The 16650-nt window shown below is 48.0% G+C and overlaps 2 protein-coding genes across 3 annotated transcripts in view; both read left to right on the forward strand.

Moving 5' to 3' along the window:
• SRRM3 (serine/arginine repetitive matrix 3) overlaps positions 1–16650 on the forward strand; it is a 101869-nt gene that overhangs the window by 58188 nt on the left and 27031 nt on the right. For both annotated transcript variants that reach the window (XM_081843523.1, XM_081843524.1), the window contains exons 4-8: positions 4866–4967; positions 9726–9860; positions 10886–10966; positions 15165–15194; positions 15833–15901. In XM_081843523.1, coding sequence (XP_081699649.1) covers positions 4866–4967; positions 9726–9860; positions 10886–10966; positions 15165–15194; positions 15833–15901 — 417 coding nt within the window. The remainder of the gene's footprint in view (positions 1–4865; positions 4968–9725; positions 9861–10885; positions 10967–15164; positions 15195–15832; positions 15902–16650) is intronic.
• The window catches only part of LOC309331411 (uroplakin-3b-like), a 178405-nt gene continuing 174192 nt past the window's right edge, over positions 12438–16650 (forward strand). Inside the window, exon 1 of the mRNA XM_081843634.1 lies at positions 12438–12476. The gene's annotated coding sequence lies outside the window, so the exon portion shown is untranslated. The remainder of the gene's footprint in view (positions 12477–16650) is intronic.

Here is a 16650-nt window from a genome sequence, read left to right on the forward strand (position 1 = left end):
CATTTAAAACAGTTCGAAATAATTGGCAATCATAAAAACGAGGTGGGTCCTAAAATTATACACTTCAGGTGTCAAAAGCCAGTGTCAAGGGTGAAATGAGGCATAATTTTCTCCCTTGCAGGTATATTACAGAGTGAGTGGAACCAAGCATCCAGTGTAAGATTTGGGGCTGTTTTCCACCGAGTTGCAATTACTAATTAAGCTGCCAAGATTATATATAAAGCCAATTCTTTCAGCAAATGCATCTGCATTTGCATCATCAAATATATCCAGCAACATTCATTTTGGGCGGCAAACTAGGGGGCTTTTGGATTTGGAGCTGAGCCTGTTAAGTGAATCCACACATGAGCTGCCACATCTGAGCTCTCGGGAGCAACACGACAGGTTTTTTCCCATGGCACATTCTAGAAGGCAAAGGTGTGGATTCTGAAACGTTGTGAAATTTCAGAGGTGTGCAAAAATTGCACTTCTGTACTAACACCACCCTTCTGCCTCCAGCTCTGCTCACCTCCCAGCCTGACATGCCCACATACCCTACTGAGCGTAGCTGAGTCACCACGATATATTCCCAAGGGGATGCTTTGCATCCCTTGAAGGCAGATGAAGGAGAATTATTGATGGCCTCATTACCCAAGCTTCTGCCTGCATGGGGGGAACCCCAGGGTGCTGCCAAGGGGCGAGAAATGAGAAGGAATGCTCAGCATCACGTAGGATCAGGCTCTAAGCATCACCCAAAGGCAAATTTACTTGTGGGTGGGCGCAAGTGGGTGGGTGATCCTGTTATTGCAGCTTCTCGTGGGCCCTGGGTCTGCAGCCTAACACAGGAAAGCACATTTACTTTCCAGCTTCAGTAGGGAAACACCAGCCCTGCTCTTGAACGAAATAACAGGAATCTATTGCAGCAGCCATCCTCTATACCAACACGTCCCTGGGAGTAAGCTCCAAATTACTCAGTGGGGATTACTGGGGAGTAGACATCCCTAAACGTGGGTGGTGCTGTGGCGTAACCACAGAGCCTAGGGCTTGCCGATCAGAAGGTCGGCAGTTCGAATCCCCGCGACGGAGTGAGTTCCTGTTGCTCGGTCCCTGCTCCTCCAACCTAGCAGTTCGAAAGCACAACAAAGTGCAAGTAGATAAAGAGGTACTGCTCCGGTGGGAAGGTAAACAGCGTTTCCGTGCGCTGCTCTGGTTCGCCAGAAGCAACTTAGTCATGCTGGCCACATGACCCGGAAGCTGTACGCTGGCTTCCTCAGCCAATAAAGCGAGATGAGCGCCGCAACCCCAGAGTCGGTCACGACTGGACCTAATGGTCTCTGCCTAGAAAGCACAGGGCAAAGTAAGTGTGGGTGAGCCCTGAGACACACCACTCATCCATCTAGCTCTGTATTGTCTACACTGACTGGCAGAAGCTTTCCCCTGCCTTACCTAAATACCTATAAATAATAATAAAATCAGTGCTTTTTTCCTGGAAATAAAAGGTGCCGGTACTTAACACATAAGGGTAGGCTCTGAGACACCTGCCAGAGCATCTTGCTCCCCTCCCTAAGCTGGGCAGAAGCTTCCCGGGCTCAGGGAAGGAGGCACAAGGCAAGAATAAAATGATAATGCTGTTAATGGTAATGAGAATAATACCTGGCAATTGAACCTAGGACCTTCTGCATGCAAAGCAATGGCTGTTTCATTGACCTCCCCTTCCTCCTCCCCTAATAGAGAGCCTGGCCTGCAGTATAGACAGGATTGTGGTGCTGGGCTCATGCAAGGCTGCTCAGTGCAGCAATGGGCATGGCCAGAATCCTGTTTCTTTTTGAGGGGGGTTGGCCAAGCTCCTGCCGAGCTGCTGGGCGCTTTCACTGCTCCGAGAGCACAAAGGAAACAAAGGGAAGCCCCCCCCCCCCGCCATCTCCTCTTCTCCCCGCCTCTCCAGGATGTTTCACCCGATGCTATAAATCATTGAGCTATCGACCCACTGACTCTTGAGGCCTGGCAGCCGGAGAGAGGGGGCCTCTGGTTGCGAGCAGAGAGCAGCGTCCAGCTCCTTTGGCTGGCCCGTAACTCAGAGTTAATGGGCCATGAAAGCTGTGGAAGCCAGGCTGAATCACCCAATAAATACTCGGCCGGGCCTCTTAAGTCAATTGGGAAGGAAAAACAAAGGGGCCCTTTTTCGCAGAGGCCAAACGTCAGAGATAAAAAGCAGCACCTGGGCAGGGAGACCTGTTTGCCCTGGCTATATTTCCCCCTCCCCCTCCTCCTCCTCTCTCTTTCTGTCTCAGGCCAATGGCCCACTCACTCCAGCATCCTCTTCTCAGAGCACAAGAACCCTCCCTCCTCCTGTAGTTTCCAGCAAGTGGTATTCAGAAGCATTGCTGCCTCCAACCACAAAGGCAGAGCAGAGCTGTCATGGCTAGGTAAAGGCAAAGGTAAAGGGACCCCTGACCATTAGGTCCAGTCATGGCCAACTCTGGGGTTGCGGCGCTCATCTTGCTTTATTGGCCGAGGGAGCTGGCGTACAGCTTCTGGGTCACGTGGCCAGCATGACTAAGCCGCTTCTGGTGAACCAGAGCAGCACACGGAAACGCCGTTTACCTTCCCGCCGGAGCGGTACCTATTTATCTACTTGCACTTTGACGTGCTTTCGAACTGCTAGGTTGGCAGGAGTAGTGACTGAGCAATGGGAGCTCACCCCGTCGCAGGGATTCGAACCGCCGACCTTCTGATTGGCAAGTCCTAGGCTCTGTGGTTTAACCTACAGCGCCACCTGCATCCCTTTCTGTCACGGCTAGTCGCCATCAATAGCCTTCTGTTCCATGACTTTGTCCAGTCCTCCTGTAAAGCCATCCAAGTTGATGGTCATCGCTGCCTCCAGTGGGAGAGAGTTCCATAGTTTAACTATGCACCGTACGAATGAGTACAAAACCCTCCCTGGATGCTAGGTGCCTGATCAGATTTGCCTCCCCACCCCACCCCCACCGAAATGCCTGGATTGTTTTGGGTGTTTTTAATTGCATGAGAACGTTAGCATGAATCTTCCTAAGGAGATGAAAGTTGTTTGAGACCGGCTGGGCTTCTGCAGCACGGTTGATCTTTCCAAAAGGTTTGTATGATGCGTTCTCTGTGGGGCTGCCCTGGAAGGTGACTTGGTCCAAAATGCTGTGACCAGAGCTCAGCAAACGCCCGTTTTTAAACAGTTATCATCATCATCATCATCGTTATATTGATTCCCCCCTCCGACTGGCTTTCAACACAGATAAAATACAAAAGCTAATCACCGAATCATAATAAAATTCAAATAGTGTTAAAAACACCAAAAAACCAAAATCTACTGAAATACAGATGATAAAAACAGCAGAGCATTATAAAATCCCTTTTTAAAAAATAAAACAACAACAACCAGTTCCCAAAGTTGTGTCAGAATAAAAGTCTTTGTCCGTCAGCAGGACAGTTGCCAGTTTGTTTCCAAGCCCAATTCAAGGACCTCACATTAGTGTCTGAAGCCCCGAAAGGCTCCCAAATATCTGAAATACCTTCTCCTTCCCTACAGAGACTTTTAGGTGCCCTCTTGGTAGTTCCACTGCCCTCAGAAGTTTGGGAATGGCAGCTGGACAAGGGCCTTCTCTGTGGAGGCCCCTCAGTTGTGGAAATCTCTCCCGACTACCGTGTGTCTGGCACATTCATTGCATGGCTTTCACCCTAAGCTGAAGATGCACCTCTTTACCCAGCCTTTGGCCACCTGAGAGAAAGAGATTTTAGGACTCACCCCATTTTTTGGGATGGTAAATTGTTTTAATTGAGTTTAATGTTCTATTTTTATAATATTCTTTTTTTAAAAAAAACCATTTTCTCATTTTGCAAATATTTTAACAAAAAGAAAAGAATATTTACATAATCCATCTACAATGTCACATCCTCCTTGACCCCCTCCCCACCTTTCTGTGGTTACCGTACTTATTTTATACCTTTTACCAATGCATATCGAATTCAAACTTATTTACTAATTTTCCTTTTGTATCCCCTTTAAGTTATTCTTACTGCACCTTTTTATGTGAATCCTGCTAATGTTCTAAGTTGTTTACATCTTCAAATAGTCCATACATTTCCCCCATTCTGTATTAAAAAGTCTCTCTTCTTGGTTTCTTATTCTCCAGGTAAATTTTGCCATTTCAGCGCAGTCCATAAATTTTAGTTGCCAATCTTCCTTCATTGGACTTGTTTCTTCTTTCCATCTCTGGCTGTAAATCATTTGGGCAGCCATAGCAGAGTACATAAATAGTCCCCCCCCCCCGTTCTTTGCGTACCTCTCCACCAATTCTACCTAAAATAAAAGCTTCTGTTGTTGTTTTTAAAGTTATCTTTAGCATTTTCCCCAACTCATTATAGATCATTTCCCAGAAAGATTTAGCTACCTTACATGACTCTATTTTTACAATGTTCTGATCTGTCCTGGGACGCTGAAGTAAAGGGCAGGTAAGAAATGCAGTGAGATGATGATGATGATGATGATGATGATGATGATGATGCCACAAAAAAGCCAAAATCAAATTCTCACTCAACTGTGAAGCTCACTGGGTGACCTTGGCAGGTCTCTTTCAGACTAACCTCCCTCACCAGGTTGTTGTTGAGATTAAATGTAGAGGGGAGAACTCTGTACGCCTCCTTGAGCTCCTTGGAGAAAACTGGAGGGATATAAGTGCATGAATTTTTTAAAAATAATGTCATCGAATCCTAAAACTTTAGAGTTAGAAGGGACCCTACGCATCATCTAGTCCACCCCGCTACCAGGAATCACAGCTGAATAATGGGCAATGGTGGGAGGATGAAACCATGAGTATTCCTGACTAACTCTGTCTTTTCTTTGTCTGCTACGGCAGGTATTCCGAAGAGGAGATCCGTCAGAAAGTGGGGACCTTCCGGCAAATGCTGATGGAAAAAGAGGGTGTTCTCACCCGCGAGGACCAACATGGGCGTCAAATGTGAGTTAGGAAGGGATGGCATGTACCAATTGCTTGCCTGGCCAATATGAATACACCTGTTGCTATATAGAGCCAGTGTGGTGTAGTGGTTAAGAGCGATAGTCTCGTAATCTGGGGAACCGGGTTCGCGTCTCCACTCCTCCACATGCAGCTGCTGGGTGACCTTGGGCCAGTCACACTTCTCTGAAGTCTCTCAGCCCCACTCACCTCACAGAGTGTTTGCTGTGGGGGAGGAAGGGAAAGGAGAATGTCAGCCACTTTGAGACTCCTTCGGGTAGCGATAAAGCGGGATATCAAATCCAAACTCTTCTTCTTCTCTTCTATATATCTGTATAGGCGCTGGTATCCTCACTGCAAACTCTGCCTGTTTTAATATCTCCCTCCTGGTTTCCAGTGTGCCTGAGGCAACAGAGCCTAGTTTCCCCTGAACTCCTTGCATTTAGCAAAACTAAAGTGTCAGGGCAAAGGATTCCCCCCCCCAAAAAAAAACTCCTTGCATGTAGAAAACTAGAAAGTTGGGTTTGAAAGCTTCCAGGTCAGGCAACCCAGCGGCTCATTTTCACTGTCCTTGCAGACTGCTTTCCCCCTTCCCTCGAACACAGCAAGGTGCAGCCAGGCTGGTTGGTTCCCTTCCTGAGGGACTGATTGCCCTCATGGACCATGGCTTGGCCTCCCTGCCCCCACGTGAGAGGCCCTCTCCATCAGTAACACTTCTGAGCTTTCCCAGGATTGATAGCGACTTAGCTGCCATGCCAGCAAAGCGCATATTATAATCCATTAGCCAGCACTGGGGGAGGGCGTAGAAGAAACCAGGTCACTGAAGAGGACAGGAAGAGAGCTTGCTGATTCATTGCACAGGAAGGCCTCCTTTGGGTGGGGGAACTGGGGAGGACGTGGAACTTGGGCAAAAGGTAGAGCAGCTTGTGCGGTCCAGGGTATCGTATCACTTTTAATCACACCTTCCAACTTTTTCTGATGCAAAACCGGGATATGCACTTTTTGGGTTGTGCTCCTGGGAGAGTCATGTGCCCCACACCTTGCTCTCGCCCCGAAAACGTGCTTTTGGGGTGAGTTCTTGTGCGGTGCCCAAAAACCGGGCAACCCAGTCAGACGGGTGGCATTAGTATTACAAAATGATGCATGGCATGGATAAAGCGGATAGAGGAAACATTTTTCTCGCTCTCTGAAAACACTGTTTCTCATGAAGCTGAATGTTGAATGGCTGTCTGAAGACAACTTCTTCTTTTTTGGCGATCACTCATAGCTGAGTGTCTTCCATAAACACGGTTTAAACAATGAGTCTGTAAGTGACTGTGGAGGCCAGTTCTAGATCCACACGTTCTTCCATAGTGGGGACATTGGTTTCCGGGCGGGAGTTGATCACAGTGTGGATTTGCCAAGCGTGCCTTCCTCTTAGCACGTAGTTGAACTATGGAACTCACTTCCCCAGGAGGCAGTGATGGTCTCTGTAATAAACGGAAATCTGCCCTTATTCCCTTATGGGGGACACAAGAGCCCTTATAGAGTCCTTTGCAGGTTCTCCATTGGTCGGAGAAAAGAATAGAGGCCAACCAGAGAATATTGAGAAGCAAAGCAGCTAGTAAGCCTGATCTTTATTGAACTGTTGCAACAGGGTGCCCCCTTCACACGCAGAAAAGGAGGAGGAGGACCCAGAACCCAGGTGTGCCCGCTCTTATATAGACATTTTAAATTGCCCGCCCTGGAGTCCAAGACCACCCCCAGAAACATTATACATACATCACAGAAGGGGTGCAGCTCAAGACCACCCCCTAGACACATCATACCTACATCACAGAAAGGGCGGTCTACAGCAGAAATCTGAGTGTGTTGTTTATCTCCTGTCTGGCAGGTTACCTGTTAATGCTTACTTGATTGGGGAGCCTGGGGAGCCTGGCCAGTCTTTTGTAGTGACAAATACTTAGTTCCTGAGGCAGGTCACAGGCTCACCCTATTCATACACAGATATACCCTTAAGACAGGTTTTGTGAATGAAAAGACAATGGGGAGGCTTTTCCATTTTCCTTTGACCTTGCAGAGAAAACATTTGGTCAGTTTGGGAACCAAAATGGCTCCAGGACTGCCCTCCTGTGCTGCCTCAGACATGTGGCCCATACATTTATATACGTGCCATGAACATTTATTATATATATATATATGAATGAGACATATATATATATATATATATATATATATATATATATATATATATGACCTTTTAAAAAAAATTTATCACCAACTTGGATGGCATTAAAAGAGAATTGGATAAATTCATGAAGGAGACAGCTATCAGTGTCTACTAGCCATGATAGCTCTGCTTTGTCTCCACAGCTGGAGGCAGTAATGTTCCCTGAAGTCATCTGGTTGGCCATTGTCAGAACAGGATGCTTGGACTAGATGGGCCATTGGCCTGATCCAGCAGGCCCTTCTTATGTCCGTCTTTCCACATTATTTCTGGATTGGATTAGGGAACTCACTCAATCGATCGGTTTGTAGCAGCCCCAGCAAACCGTATCGTGGAAAAACATGGGAGTCTCATGGCCTCTGCCTTTGTGCGTCTGCCTTTGCAAAATCGTAAGCGCTTATAAATATCAAGGCTGGCAAATGGTTTTGAGAAACTGACTCACTCCTCTTTTGCCTGGCATCCCCAGGGGAAAAGCTGAAAGGGGGGAATTATAAGGGGAGGCCACAGCAGCCTGCAGACACAGCCCAGGAAGCATTAATCTCTGTCGCTAAGGGAGCTTAACCCAATTACAAACCGAGTGAATAATTGGCTGCTTTAAGGGAAATGAACCCCAGGATGTTTTGGCTCAGAAAATACAACAGAGACATCAGTGGGCTGGAGAAGCAGGGAAGGAAGCATGGCTGTCACGGAAAAGCCTATTCATGACTTTTGCCTGTGGTAGCTGGAGTGCAAATTAGATGGCTGTGAATAGCACATGTTGGGGCTCAAAGGGGGGGGGGACACTTTATAAAAGCGGCAGGGTAAATGTACACCCATTCAGAGTGGGGACAAAATGCATTGCCCTCACTCTGAGTTGGCTTTGTGTTGTTCTCCCACACTCCAAACTCAGAAGCTGCAAGGGGAAGTGATGCCATCGTGCTTGCTGGTTCCTATATTCCTCTGAGTTCCTTGCAGAGGAAAAGGTTTGAGAGAGTGTGGATTTGCACATTGTGAAATAGAAATCGAGCCCTCGCACTGTGATTGGGGGAAAGGTCTGTTCAAGACTCTGTTTATTAAGACAAGGCAATTGCACACCCCCCCATCAGCCAGGCTCTTCTCTGAGCTAATCAATAGGGTGATCTGCTTACATACAAATTTTATAAGGATGATAAAGTTGTCACAACCTGGTTAATAAGAAACCACAATAAATTGGCTTTACGGGGGGGGGGGGGGGACAGGGACAGGGAAACAACATCACAGGTCAAAAACCTGAAACATTCCATACTTCCTTCACTCTTTCACCTTTTCTCCCACTTTCAGGCTGACTCTTTCTTTTTATATTCTTGTATTCCCCCTTGTCCCGCTGTTTTCCCCTGGGGAAAACTGCTCTTTAGCGCTCAATCGGAGAAAACAGCAATTTCCCACAGATTGCTATTTGTTCTGATTTAAAGCTAAAGAGAGGTTTTTTCCTGGGAAGGGAGCGGGACAAAGGGAAAACTGCTCGGACCCATGCTTTCTAGACCAGGGCAAGTGGAAGTGTGGTTGAGCCCATCAAGAGAGGTGTCCTTAAGACATAACCTGGCTCAGGCCCAGGGCAGGAGCAAGGTGGGGGCAGTGGGGGTGGTCCACCCTGGCTGTCATCACTGAGGGGGGTGACATTCGTTCCCATGGGCCACCCGAGACTCTCGCCTGCCCCAAGCCGCCAGGGGAAGGGGGGTTGTTGTGCTGCTTTTCGGCACTTCGTTTTGTCAGCCCCGCGCTCCCGGGCTGCTGGAGGAGGCAGGCAGGCAGGCAGGCAGGCAGGGAGAGGATGGGAATAATAATAATAATTTATTATTTATACCCCGCCCATCTGGCTGGGTTTCCCCAGCCACTCTGGGCAGCTTCCAACAGAATATTAAAATACAATAACCTATTAAACATTAAAAGCTTCCCTAAACAGGGCTGCCTTCAGATGTCTTCTAAAAGTTTTTCTCTTTGACATCTGGTGGGAGGGCGTTCCACAGGGCGGGTGCCACTACCGAGAAGGCCCTCTGCCTGGTTCCCTGTAACTTGGCTTCTTGAAGGGAGGGAACTGCCAGAAGGCCCTCGGCGCTGGACCTCAGTGTCCTGGCAGAACGATGGGGGTGAAGATGCTCCTTCAGGTATACTGTACCAAGGCTGTTTAGGGCTTTAAAGGTCAGCACCAAGGAGGCAGGAGAGTAAACAAGTGAAGGGTGGAGGGAAGGAGAGAAGCAGAAGCTCTATCAACTCAGGACCCAAATCCTGCAACCCCCTCCCAAAAAAGCTCAACACCTTTGGCCAATCCTTCCCTAAAAAAAGCTCAGCAACCTCTGGCAATAACAATGGGCAGATCACAGCCAGTCTTTTTATACTGTAAGTAGATTGCAGTCTCTTGGGAGTCCAACTAGATTTCAATGTTGGGGGGGGGGGTGACAAGAAATTTTCCTCACTGGGTACCACCTGACCTTGCTATGCCACTGCTCAGGCCTATTTCAGGTCCGAATCCTTGCAGAGCCCGGATCCTTACACAACACTTCTGCAACGTCCCCCTCCTCCTTTTGTCTTTGGTGCAGAGTGATTGAGAACCATCACATGGTGGATGGCGAAGAGTACACGATGCAGTACCCGGAGTACGGGAAGGGATGCCCTTTGCAGTGCGACTGCACGACCGACTGCTACCAAGACGACAGCAGACACCGCGAATACAGGTGAGTCTCCTGTGGAGAACACAGGTCATTTCCCACGGTTACAAGAAGGGTCTTTGTGAAAAGGCGTGGACACTTCTTCACGCTCTGATGGTGAGAAACAAACCCTTGGGCAGTACTGCCCCCTAGCTGATGTGGCATTACTTGGGGGGGGGGTTCTAAGAGGCAAGCAGGAGGCAGGAGGACACAGAGACCAGGGGGTGGCAGCGGGGGGATGCTAAGAAGTGAAGGGGTGGTAGTGGGCTGTAGGTGGGCTGCCCCAAACCCATTGATCGCTTCTTTACCATTGACCAGTTTAGTGCCTAGAGCGAAACACCTTCCTCGCTTCGTATTTAAAGTTTTACTGCTCTTGATCACTTACAAAGCTATTTAATTTGCCACGTTGGTTTGTATTTACGGTTCTTGTCACAAGATAGCCAGTTATTGGAGATAGCCATTGATTTTTCTTATAAATTAGCTACCATAGGTCTGCGGTAAGCGAAGGTTTGTTCATGCCTGGTAAGGAGTTATACATAAATAGCTCATGCTATAAATGTCCATCGCCCTTGCGTCTTTGTCAGTGAAAATATTTTTCGTGCAACGTCTGGTGCCACTGGATCAGTTTTGTTGAATTAACCAGACAGAAGGTTTTGAGTGGATTTTAAATAAATGCTACTGTTCTGAAATTGTTGTTGTTGTTGTTAATATGCTGCCCATCTGACTGGGATACCCAAGCCACTGGGCGGCAAACTGCTATTCTGAATGATGTTTTTAATAGGGTAGGGAAAACTGAGGGTGAATTTATGGAACCAGTGGGGCTGTGCCCCAAAAATGTTTGAGAACCACTGAATTGGCTTACAGCAGGGTTCATCAACGTTGTGTCCTTCAGAGGTGGATGGACTACAACTCCCACCATCCCAGGCTCTTAGCAATGTCACCTGGGGGCTAATGGGAGTTGGAGTCTTATTAGCTTATGGAGTGTATTGTGTTGGCGACCCCTGTAAACCAGCAAGTGACTATCCTAAAATCCTCTTCCTCCTCCTCTACAGGCTGAAGAGACGATCGAGCAGCTCCACCTCCCCCCCACCCAAGAAGAAAAAGAAAAAGAAATCAGGTCATCGCCGGAGCCGGTGAGTCACCCCCCAGTGGCACTGATGTTGGGTTGGAAGGGCAAACAAGTGGATATGACCTGGGCCAGGGACTCTTCAATCCAGCCAGAATGCTGGGCTTTGAGCAAGTCCTATACAAGGATGTGGGAACCTTTGGCTCTCCAGATGTCGCCGCTGTTACTGCGACAAATTTATTCATAGCCTTCTAAGCCGCAATCTGCAAAAATAAATAAATAACCCAAAACAGTTAAAAACACAAAGACAACAAACACATTTGAAACAGGGCTGAAACCCAAACCATTTTAGCCTGCCGGAACCAATATGGCATCATCTGTTTCTGTTAAGTGCAGATAGTGGGGAGGCCTATCGTATCGCACCAGGAATGTTATTTCGGTTGGTTAGAGCGTGGTGTTGATAATGACAAGGTTGCAGCTTCGATCCCCACATATTTCCTGCGTTGCAGGGAGTTGGACTGGATGACCCTCAGGGACCTTTCCAACTCTTATGATTCCATGTTTTAGATTTCTCCCAGGCCTTTGTGCAGCCCCCATTCCTGCCTGAAACATAACCTGTTGAACTCTGGGCTCAGCACACCTTCCCTGTGGTTGGCGTTGCCAGTTTCTTCGGCCAAACATAGAGACTGGCTCTGCGTCCCCCGGCACAGAGACACTTCTCGATGCTTCGCTGGGCCAGTATTCCACGCCTGACTGTGAAACGCATCTATTCCTGGATGTACTAAGTGCGGAAAGGGGAGGGTGGGGGTCTCAGCCGTTCTTTGCCTCCAGTTCTCTCCCCCCCCCTCCTTATTTCAGATCCCTCCGCTAATGATTTCCTCCTCAGAGCTCAGCTAACATTTTAATGAGTGTGGCTTTCTTAAACCAGGCCAGGGGGAAATGAAACTAATGAGGAAAGTAGCGGGGGGGGGGGACCAGGCGAGAGCGGTGCTGTCTCCTCCCTTGAACCAGATGACGATGTATAGGTATAATGTATAGGTATATGTATAAATTCCCCATAGGGCTGAGAGGGTTCATCCCAGAGGACCACCCTATGGGGGCTCAATCAAAAATAAAAAATCCTTTGAAGCCTTAACCCAGGGGACAGGAGATTTGGAAGGTTGCCTGGGTAATTGGGCACAGGAAGTGATGTCACAGGGGGATTTGGGGGCCTTTGGCATGAGGCTTGGGATAGCTAAAGAGAAAGAAAACCATTTTGGCAGGCTTGCTTATGGCGGGCTGGGGGAGATCACAGCCTCCAGCATTTCTCCAACGAGAATAGGGATGCCCTATTCAATAATAATAATACAGTGGTACCTCAGGTTACAGACGCTTCAGGTTACAGACGCTTCAAGTTACAGACTCCGCTAACTCAGAAATATTACCTCGGGTTAAGACCTTGGCTTCAGGATGAGAACAGAAATTGTGCCGCGGCGCCGCGGCAGCGGGAGGCCCCATTAGCTAAAGTGGTGCTTCAGGTTAAGAACAGTTTCAGGTTAAGAACGGACCTCCAGAACGAATTAAGTACTTAACCCGTTGTACCATAATAATGATGATGATGATGATGATGTTATTAGTTATACCTTGCCCATCTGACTGGGTTGCCACAGCCACTCCAGGCAGCTTCCAACATATATAAAAACATAATAAAACATTAAAAAACTTCCCTCTACAGGGCTGCCTTCAGATGGCTTCTAAAGGTTGTATCTCCTTGCCTTGGGGTTGAGGCATAGCTGTCAACTTTTCCCTTTTCTTGCGAGGAATCCTACTCAGAATAAGGGAATTTCCCTTTAAAAAAGGGAAACATTGACAGCTATAGCGGGCGGGGGGGTCACATAACTCCATACCCTGCAACATTTCTCCAGTAAAAATAGGGACGTGCTAAGGAAAAGTGGGACATTCTGGAATCAAATCAGAAACCAGGACAGCTTCTGTAAATCTGGGACTGTCCTGGAAAATAGGGACACTTTGAGGGTCTGGGAGATGCCTTACATTTTGGTGCTGCACTGCTGTGAAGAACAAGCCCCTCTTGAGATGACCAAGAACAGTACTTTGTAACGTTACAAAGTCACCGTCAGTTTCCTCGCACGCTGCATTTCCTGCAAATACATTTTGCTCCCAAGTGGTTCCGCGCGTCGATAATTTACAGACAATCACTATAATTATAACGCAGTACGATAGAAAACGTTAGCAATTCAGCAGCGGCTGCTTATTTGATGCAGGGATGGGGAGTGTGGCAGCCCTCCTTCAGGTGCATATGGCTTCCCCTCTCATCTGCCTCCGTCAGTGGTCAGGGATGATGGGAATTGTAGTCCGGCAACCGGTCCTGGAGGGCCACAGGTTGCCTCTGCTTTCAGCCAAAGGGTGGGGAGGGCACCATGGCCAATGGTATCCGAAGCTGCTGAGATCCAGAAAGAAAAACAGAGCCCTCACCGCACTCTCAATAGAGGTCATCCATTAGGGTGACTATGGCTAATTCAGTCCCCAAACCACGCCTGAAACCAGCTTGAGATGGATCCTGATCACATATATCCTCCAGGCACTCCTGGTATTAATAATAGCAACATACGACCCAGGATTACGTGGGTGGCGCTGTGGGTTAAACCACAGAGCCTAGCACTTGCCGATCAGAAGGTCAGCAGTTCGAATCCCCACGATGGGTTGAGCTCCTGCTGCTCAGTCCCTGCTCCTGCCAACCTAGCAGTTCAAAAGCACATCAAAGTGCAAGTAGATAAATAGGTACCGCTCTGGCGGGAAGGTAAACGGCGTTTCCATGCGCTGCTCTGGTTCGCCAGAAGCGGCTTAGCCATGCTGGCCACATGACCCGGAAGCTGTACGCTGGCTCCCTCAGCCAATAAAGCAAGATGAGTGCCGCAACCCCAGAGTCAGCCACGACTGGACCTAATGGTCATGGGTCCCTTTACCTTTTACCCAGGATAGCTCAGTCAGTAGAGCATGAGACTCTTAATCCCAGGGTCTTGAGTTTGAACCCCACATTGGGCAAAAGTAGACCTGCATTTTAGGGGGCTGAACTAGATGACCTCGTGGCACCTTCCAGCTCTACAGTTCTGTGATTCTATTATTATACCCCCATTAAGCAAATAAAAATAGCATTTGCCAATCCACCAACCCCTCCCCAGAAATGTCTCAACAAGTGGGGCAGGGGAGGGGGGCATCAAATTGAAATCATTAAATTGTCGACTGCATAAATGAAATGTTATGAATCGCTTTAAGAATTATTGGAAGGATGTCCTCATAGCAAAAGTGTGGTCTTAAGGGAACAAAGCAAGATTATATGGTGGTGTGAAAATTGCAGTATATGTGTTTTATACAAACGTTACCCAAGTGAATACATTTTGGCACACATTACTTGGCTGGAGAAGTGCATTGCAAAATTGGGAGAAGTGTGGGTTTTGAAAGGTGTCTGTGTTTCATTTGCATATTGTTTCCGGAAGTGTGGATTAAATAAAGTTTGTCTTTAAATGTGAACTCAGTAGAGTCAGTCCCCCCTTTCTTACTACCTCCCCATAAGAGGTGGTGAAATTTAACAAGTTTAAAAAGTGGGGGTGATGACCACAGCAGATGCCATTCCTTAAATACTGAAATTGGAACATGTGAAATGGGGGGGGGGGTACTACCTAGCATCGCCCCAACTCCCTGCTGGGGTGGGTCTTACCCATAATGCCACCTAGGTAGGGCTAAATTAAAGCAACAGATACATGAAACATAAAAAGGTTTGTGAAACACCCCCCCCTTTGCAAAATTGTATAAGTCTGAGAAATGTTGTTCTCTCTTGGGTTGTAGTGTGGATAAAACTGGAAAATCCTGAGCTCCTTGGAGGAAAAAAAAGTGGGGGGGGGGTACAAATTTGGCAGATGGAACAAGAGTTCTCCAACCCCAAATCCCTGGCAATGCTTCTGAACCCCGCAAGTTCTGAACCCCTGCTTTCACCTCCACAGGGACTAGCAACTTGCTCAAGAAAGCTGAAATTCTTTGGGTGTCGAATTGAACCCTTTCTGTGTTTGCGCAGGGTCACAAAAACACACACAGTCCTGATAGATGTGGCCTGTGTAATTTACTTACTGGTTTTAAAAATATGCCAGGTTAGACACTTGTCCGGCCCGGTCCTGATTTCAGAAGTCTACCTTGTTCTCCAAACCCTCCGCTCTTTTCAGAGAGACACTCCTTAACCCCTCCTTTGTCTGTTTCCTGCCTTGCAATCTCAGCAAAAAAAGGAAACCTGGATCTGATCGCAGGTGAGTGCCAACAGAATTCGCATCATCCACATGATCTATTACCTATAATTTCCCATATATTTATAGAAACCCATCCAAGGTGTCTGTTTTTTTTACTGCTTTCCCCACATGGTTTCCCCAGCCACCTAAAAAGCAGTCGCATAAAGTAAGGGGGCTAATTTGTCTGGATGCCTTTAACCCTTGGATGGCTTCAAAAGAGAATTGGAGAAATTCATAGAGGGGAGGGCTCTGCCTCTACAGTTGAAGGAAGCCCAGCTTCTGCCTCCCAGTTGCTAGAAACCACAGGAGGGTACAGTGGCGTAGCGTGGGGGGTGCAGGGGGGGCCGGCCGCACCGGGCGCAACATCTGGGGGTTAGGGTTAGGGGGCGCAAATTCACGGGTTAGGGGGCGCAAATTACTTGCCTTGCCCCGGGTGCTGACAACCCACGCTACGCCACTGGGAGGGTAGAGGGATCTTGTGGTCAGGTCTGGCTTGCAGATTCCCCATATAAAGCATCTAGCTGGCCTCTGTGAAAACAGGAAGCTGGACTAGATGGGCCATTGGCTTGATCCAGCAGGCTTTTCTTATGACATTCCCACATGTTGATTCAGCTCCATTTCCTCCTGACAAACTGACATAGTCCTTTTTTGCTTTTCAGCGGGGATAGCTCTTCCCCGGTCCGGAAGGAGAAGAAGAAGAAGACAGGGAAAAAACATCGGAGAGACAGGTAAAGAACTCAGGGCTCCCCCTTTTCATCTCCCCCTATCCTATAGAAGGTCCATAGCTCACTGGCAGAACATCTGCTTTTCATGCAGAAGGTGCCCCCGTTCAATCCCCAGGGGCATCTCTGGGGAGGGGTGGGAGAAGGCACTGAAAATCCTGCCAGCATCTCTTTGCATCTCAAATGCTTCACCAACAGAGCCAGAACCTGGCTTCCATTTTCTGGTCACGCTGGACTGTGACAGGATTTTGGAAACTTGTATGGGTACTTCTGGGCAAGCAGCCAGTTCCAAAGCTGGCTAGTAGCACTGCCAGCTGGCCTAGGGATCTGGACCCTGGAGGCAATTGCCCTCAGGCTGGTAGGTAGAGGAGGCAGAACAGCTGGGGGACTGGTGCAGCCTGTCCTGTCTGTTCCTCCATGGCTTTAGTCACCAGTCAGCATCGCCACCTGTTGACAGCCAAGCAAACTGAAGCATGACAACGCCCTTCCATTTTTATTATATTTGATCCCCGACATCCCTGGCTAGGGCCCTAGGGCGCCACTTCTGGTTGGTATAGACACCACTGAGCTAAGTGGTTCAATACTCTAACACAGCTTCCTTTGTTCTTATCTGTCTCTTCCACTAGACAATCTCCCATTGATAGGAGAGTACATACTTTTTTTAAGCAAAAGTTCCCAGGTCTGACCCCATCATTTCCAGTTAAAAGGAGGCCCCTGGATTGGAAGAGACCTTTCTTTTCATGAAACTGAGGTGT

The sequence above is a fragment of the Podarcis erhardii genome, assembly GCF_964252035.2.
Source record: "Podarcis erhardii genome assembly, chromosome: 16".
Taxonomy (NCBI): domain Eukaryota; kingdom Metazoa; phylum Chordata; class Lepidosauria; order Squamata; family Lacertidae; genus Podarcis; species Podarcis erhardii.